Source organism: Gekko japonicus, unplaced genomic scaffold (genome assembly GCF_001447785.1).
Source record: "Gekko japonicus isolate JY-2015 unplaced genomic scaffold, Gekko_japonicus_V1.1 scaffold1492, whole genome shotgun sequence".
NCBI classification, from domain to species: domain Eukaryota; kingdom Metazoa; phylum Chordata; class Lepidosauria; order Squamata; family Gekkonidae; genus Gekko; species Gekko japonicus.
This window is the reverse complement of record NW_015173716.1, coordinates 208,037-215,237: the sequence shown is the minus strand read 5'-3', so window position 1 is coordinate 215,237 and position 7,201 is coordinate 208,037. Positions and strand designations below refer to the sequence as shown.

Below are 7,201 nucleotides of genomic sequence, written 5' to 3'. Positions count from 1 at the left end.
TTTGTTTCTCAGTATCCAAATTAACCCAGAAAGCTGGTTTTGCCACTGGATGGAAGCGGGGAGGGCTTGTGTTTCGCCCGTCTCCTGTTAACTACATCAGTTTGGTGTAGCGCTTAGGAGCGCGGACTGTAATCTGGGAGAACCGGGTTTGATCACCCACTGCTCCACGTGCAGCCAGCTGGGTGACCTTGGGTCGGTTACAAGTTCTCTCAGAGAGCTGTTCTCTCAAGAGCCGTCTCAGCCCCACCTACCTCACAGGGCTTCTGTTGTGGGGAGAGGAAGGAGATTGTAAACTGCTCTGAGACTCCTTTGGGTAGTGAAGGGCGGGGTGTAAATCCAATCTCTTCTCCTTCCCCTCCTGCAGTGCCGAGCATCCAAAGGACAGAAGAGAGGCCAGTGCTGGTGCGTGGACAAGAGAGGCCATCGGCTGGAAGGCCTGGAGGAAAACCCTCTCTGCCTACTGCCTAGTAGTAGTGACTGAGCCAGGCGGAGGGGACACTGCTGCGTTCCAGCAGCAGAAACTCTGGACCAAGGATCTCTCTGCTCTAACAAGAGTGTTCACTTTAAATTTATTGCGCGATTGCCATCTTGCTGGAGTCCTGGGTTCCCTGCTACAACCCTGGCGCAGTGGTCTCCTCTGGCCAACAGCCCAACAAAGGGCACAAGACCCAGGGGCTGGTATCACCCTGGCCGATGGCGGGTGGGGAGGCTTCCAAGCGCATGACTGCAGACGCTTTATCAAACAAGCTAGAGGTGGCTGGGGTGGAAAGATGCTAAGATGTCCTGGCACTTGCCGGGTGGATGCACACTTAGCACTCGGGATGCCAGTGTAGCTAGATGCTGGGTGTCGCTCTCAAGGTTGTGTTTGCACAGAAGGCAGCATTGGGCCATAAGAGATGCAGGGGAAGGGGCTGTATGCTTAAAGGGGGAGGGGATCGGGCTTCAGCAAATACCAGCCGTATTTCTGGCACGAGAGACAACTGAGAAGTAGTGGGACGGGGCAGACGTTGGTGGACTGAGATGGGGATTTTCCTTGGAGACCTCAGGAAAGAAGGGGTATAAAAGGGAAAAGGGGGTACCTGTCAAAGAGAAGGCCCTTGTGTGGTTGCCAGCACAGAGAACAGGAACAAGGTGGTAAAAAGGGGATGTGTGGTGTCAGGCTTAGTTGCTGTAGCAACACAACTCATGGCTTCAGTTGTGTGAGGGGAACTTAGACAAGCACCTTCCTGGTTCCTCACGGTCTTCCCGGCTTCACCAGCTCTCTTGAGGACATTCTGTCACGCTCCCTGAAACACACCGTAGTGACAGCCAGCTGTGGGGGTGGGAACTGTTGAGGGGAGGGCCGGAAGCACTTTCCCACTCAGGTACCAAACATTATGGGTTTCCTTTGTAACTTGCTTTAATTTAAAGTGTGTGTGTGTGAGAGAGAGAGAGAGTTAATATTTGTTTTGCTTCTGTTTCACTACCAGTGGCTTTTAATAAACCTGTTAATTCCCATCCCCTCTGCTGCTCTTGACTTTTCTTTTGTTGCCTCTACGTAGGGAGATGGCAGGGCTATTTTGGGGCAGGAACGCCCAGGAACGGAGTTCCGGCTGGTTCCCAAGTTGGCCACGCCCAGCAGGAACTCATTAGCATAATAGGCCACACCCAACAGCAGAAACTCATTAGGGTTGGCTACATTAGGGGTGTGTGGGCTAACATGCAAAGGAGTCCCTGCTACAAAAAAAGGCCCTGGGTTTTGACAACAAACAAGGTCAACAGAATAACAAGCAAAAGGTGGGTGTGGCTGGATGAGCACACTTCTGGTAACATGGGGGTGTGGCCTAATGTGCTAATGAGTTGTGCTGTCAGGGGTGTGGCCCCAATATGCTAATGAGTTCCTGCTGTTGGGTGTGGCCTATTATGCTAATGAGTTCCTGCTGGGCTTTTTCTACAAAAAGAGCCCTGGGAGATGTCTTTGCTGAAGGTGTCAAGAGTTAATCACTCTAATCATGACACTTGAGCTGATACAGGGCCTGGTTTTCAGTGAGGGATCAAATAGCTATGATTGGGACAGTACCTGCTCCACAAAGAATGCCAGAGTGGCGTAGTGGTTAAAGATGTGAAGTGGTGTTAGTTGTTAAATACAAGGAGCTGCGAGACCCGGGTTCAAATCCCCACTCTGCCTTGGAAATTTGCTGGGTGACTTTAGGCCAGGCCCACACACTCAGCCTAACCTTCCTCACAGGGTTGTTTGTTGAGGGTACAGTGGAGGAGAGGAGAATAATGTAAACTGATCTACCTCCTTGTTGTAGAAAAAAAAAATTGTATAAATGAAGTAAATAAGGTAGCTCTCCATCAGCTTCTTTGTGCTTAGCAGGGCTCCCTTCCAGATTTTTTCTTTATATCCTTCCTTTCACCCCAACAGGGACCCAAAGTGGCTTATATCTTTTCCCTTCTGTTTTATCCTCACAACCACCCTCTGAGGTAGGTTAGGCTGAGTGTGCATGACTGACTCAAGTGTACCCAGCAAGCGTCCGTGGCACAGGTGGGGATTCGAACCTGGATTTCCCAGATTCTAAGTCTGAAGCTTTACCATTAGGACACCGTGGCTCTCTGCAGCTGGGAGTGGGTTGGCTTTACCATGAAACAGTGGGAGACAAATGAGGAAAGACCATTATCCCACCACTTAACCAGTTTGGTGTAGTGGTTAAGTGTGCAGACTCTAATCTGGGAGAACCGGGTTTGATTCCCCACTCCTCCACTTGCACCTGCTGATGTGACCTTGGGTCAGTCACAAGCTCTGGCACAGCTGTCCTTGAAAAAGAGCAGTTCCTGTCAGAGCTCTCTCAGCCCCACCCACCTCACAGGGTGTCTGTTGTGGGGAGGGGAAGGGAAAGGCGTTTGTAAACCGCTCTGAGACTCCAAGTGAAGGGCAGGGTTTAAATCCAATCTCCTCTTCTTCTACTGCAAGGATAAAGTGGGAGGGGGGCCGTGTACTCTGCCCAGAGCTCCTTGAAGGAAGGGCGAGAGAAAAATGTTAAATTCCTACAACTTTGAGAGGACAGTAGCAACATCTACTGTAAGAAAACACCTTTCCATATTATTAGCTAAAAATGGAGGAGGGCTTGTGCGGTTAGATTTGGGGGGGGGGCCCTGCTGCAGTAATACAATGGGGCCTGCAGAAGAACTCTGAAAACTGGGCTGGTGGTGAGGTGCTAAAAGAAGATGCTGTAGCTGCACACCCACCGCTCTCATTGTCCTTCCATGTTCTGTATGCAAACAGAGCATAAAAGCACAAGGCTATCGTGATTTCCCACCCAAACTTAAACGAAGCCACATAATCCTGGCCCTACAAGTGCAGACTGCTCGGGGAAACAGGGTGTGTATAACTGGGGCCCCTCCTACCCAGGACAGGTTGGGTAGAGAAAAAGCGAACGCTGCTGCGGCTACTTGGTGAATCTGATTTATTATGGAAGCCAAGGAAACTGTCTTTTCCTGTATTTTGAAGCGCCCCTGTGATCTCACAGAACTGGGCTACTCAGGTGCAAATGAGGTGTCCTCTACGGAAGCGAGCTAAGGTTGCTCTGTCTTCCACAATTCTGCCATGAATACAAAGACTTAATAACAGGCATGATGCAGCATGGTATCTTAAGCCTTCTTCAGAAAGCAAGTTTCTGGCCCCTAAGGCTGCCAAATGACGTGTGTGTGAACATAGGCTGACACTGCAGCGATGGTGGTTCGTGTGATGGAGCTTCAGGGCCGTGTCATAGCTCATTATTAGAAATGGTCATACAAGCCTGTTTAAATTGACGATACACACCATAAATTCAGCTTTTCTTGACATGGACAACTGTACTAGGGTCCTTGGCAAGCTCACTAGGAAACGGAATACCCTAAAACCATGTCTCATGTGCTAAAATCATGCATGCCGTTTGCTCTTGAATACCCGCGCTGTGCTGCTAGCAGCAGCCATTTCTGTGTGTGCAAGCTAGGAGTTCCTTAATATTCAGATCGTTTCTAAGAGATTTGAGAAAAATCCTGGCATCTCTCTCCCTGACTCCACACCATCATTCAAATTATTGAAGACAATAGCTGTAATCTTCAAAGTTACAGCTGTGCTGTCAACGAAACTTCCCCGTCAGCCCTACGGAGTGGTGTTGGCGTATGCAGTGCTCATCAGCCGCCCACCTCCATGTCACAGTAGGAGCCAGTTGGATGCCTCAGAGTGATAGCTGAGAGATTATTAGGCGACAGGGGACTAAAGTTACCAACTGGTAAAAGGAGGGCGATTCTTAAAAGAGCACAGGCCATCAAGCTCTGTCAACAGTCCTCCTGAGACCAACACTGCCTGTCCAGATGGAAACTGTGGAATGGCTTGCTTTTTATGTTGTACACTGTAAGGTATTTATGACCCCCCCACACACACACTTGGACTCAGACTGGAAGATCTGCCACCAGGGCAAGGCAGCATGCAAAGGGTGAAGGAGCTTGCTTTGAAATCTGTTGTTGCTGCTGCCATGTTTATGTCAGTAAGGGATAGAAGGCAGGGCTGATTCATTTCCCACTTCTTACATATGGACCTCTCTTGCTAGCCCTGCGCCTCCCTCATCAAGCAGCCTTCCATGTTGGGAGGGGCCATGGCTTAGTGACGGAGCATCTGCTTGGCCTGCAGAAGGTCCCGGCGGCTTCAATCCCCGCCATCTCCAGTCACAAGGATCAAGTAGCAGGTGACGTCTCCCCGCGATCCTAGGGAGGTGCTGTCAGTCAGGGTAGACAATTCGATGGAGCCATTATCTTGATTCTGTATAAGGCAGCTTCCTGTGTGGTTTGTAATGTGTTCACGACTAACCTTCAAATAAAATGATTCTCAGTGCCATCAGCAAGCTGTGTTTAAAGCCAACGCTGGAAGAAGGAAGGCTACATTATGCTGCCTGAAGTCTGTTCCTACTGATCCTATCAAATGTGCTCAATTCTGCAGAGTTCTCGTTTTGGTAGAATGCAATGAAGGCCAGGAACAGAGTATGTTAGTTATTAGTAATCATTTCACCCCTAACTGACTCTTGAATTAGTCACTGGAAGAGCAGAAAGAAAAAGCAACAAGGCCAATGAGCCTACAGCCCTGCCATTTGCTGACCCTTCTTCAGGAACTAGTTTGGGGGATACTGTCTTGATTTTGGCAAGAACAGGGCTTAGGAATGGTCAAACCTTTACGCAAAACTAGTTAACCCAAACCTTACAATGGATACACCAAGCCTAAAACATTGATTCCAATGTATCCCAACGATCTATTTAGTAGACATGACAGTGCTTTACCATCTTTTCAAGGAAACAGCATACCTAATCAACTGAGTATAAAACCCACAAATTCTCTGTAAGCAGTTCAGCCACAATTGCTAGAGGGAAAAAACCTGCAGGATTTTTAATGATCACATGAAGCTGCCTTTTATCAAAACCAGATAACTAGTCCATCCAGGCCAATCTGCATGGATAGGCAACAGCTCCCCAAGATCCCAAGCAAAGGTTAGCCTCACTACCTGACACCCTTTAAGCTGGACAGGCCAAAGTTTGAACCTAGGACTTTCAGTGCTGAGGTAAGCAACCTGCCCAAACAGATTGCCAGCATTTACATTGTCAAACATTAAAGCTTATTGCTCAGACTGGCCCGTTCCCCTTGGGCCTGCTATTATGAAGAGAATCACAGGCCAAGATCACATGCTTGTATTCCAGACATGGAGCAGCACGAAATATGGGCGTAGCAGCTCCCAGCTTGCCTCCCAGCCAAATGTGTGTGTGTGAGAGAGACTGGAGTTGGGTTCACTCCGTGCACGGGTGAATGGACCATCGGCAAATGTCACCCCAACCATGGTGCTTTTCAGTAATCTGTGCATATCAGCTGAAGCATGTATATATGTGTAAACAGCTCTGTGGTCATGTAACAGCACCGATCACTAGGTGGGAGGGGGGCGGAGTAGAGTTCCCACTTACAAGAACCAATCTCACAGCTCTCACCATGATAACATTACAGCTACTCTGAGGTATCAAGAGGCGAGTGGGTTTTGAGAGAAACACAAAGCAGAGATTCTTCACAGCCAAGAGAGATTTCCAGCACCGAGAAGGAGAGCTGGTATGTCCACCACCACCACCACCAGTCGAAATGTCACAAGGAGCCTCTTCCTACAAGGAGGATTTTCCTCTGCGAAACATCACTTTATTTGTAAAAATCTCAAGTCTTTTACAACTCAAAGTGTTTCAATGGTATATCAGTACATTCAATGATTAAAAAAATATTCTTTTAGAAGACTGACCTATCTCATTGAAGAAATAAAAATTAGAGACACACATACACATTTTTAAAAAACCAGATATGCAAGCAGTCTGACCTACGGTTGGGAGACAACCTCTTTTCTCTTCCTCTCCGCCCCCTTTTATGGCTTATATCCCACAGGGAATAAGATACACTGCACAAATGAAGTATTTTGCCCTTCCCACAAAACGTACGTAAGTGATCTGAGTGGGAAAGCATAGTGCTTTCATGCTGGTTGCAATATTTGGAAGAGGCAACAGTCTCGTTTGTGCATGAAGATGTTTTTGCATAGGACCGGAAGCAAAAACATTTTAAGAAGGGTTTCAAACACGTCTGCTTGTTCCATGAACTAGCCAGATAGGTGCTTGGCTGTTGGTTCAGACCTCAATGTAACTCTGTAAGGGGGAAAAAAATCATCACCGGCAATTTTACTCTCGAGACCTGAGTTCTAAACACTGAGAACACAAGATGGATCAGACCATCTCCAAGAAAGCAGCAGAGGGTTAAAATGTAACAGGCAGCTCTATGTAATCATCCCCACCTCGCTCTCTGTAACAACCTACCCCAAAGCCTGACATATTGTTCTGCCTTCCCTCTCTCCATCCACATCTGCTGGAGAAACGTACGCATGGTAAGGGGAGCCGAATGGAAGAATGACACAAAGTTCACAGTTTTCAGCAACAGTACCAGCCTTGAGAGGAACTAAGGGCTTGGGGCATCAACAAACACAGTTCTCTGCATTTTCTGACTAAATCTGAATATGTTTCACAGTCCCCAAGTCATGAAACCAGAAAGCTGTTTCCATACAGAAAAGGCTACTGCGCATATTTAAGTCACAGGTTTTGCAAAGTACAAGCACTCTGCAGACATTCGAGTGACAGGCAGGTAGGAGGAAACAGAATGGCCAAAACAAGT

General features: G+C 48.0%; 1 protein-coding gene across 1 annotated transcript in view; it reads left to right on the top strand.

Moving 5' to 3' along the window:
• The window catches only part of IGFBP6 (insulin like growth factor binding protein 6), an 18,821-nt gene extending 17,325 nt beyond the window's left edge, over positions 1 to 1,496 (top strand). The window contains exon 4 of the mRNA XM_015423332.1: positions 365 to 1,496. Within this exon, the coding sequence (XP_015278818.1) occupies positions 365 to 481 (117 nt within the window). The 3' untranslated portion in view covers positions 482 to 1,496. The remainder of the gene's footprint in view (positions 1 to 364) is intronic.
• Positions 1,497 to 7,201: the final 5,705 nt, after the last annotated feature.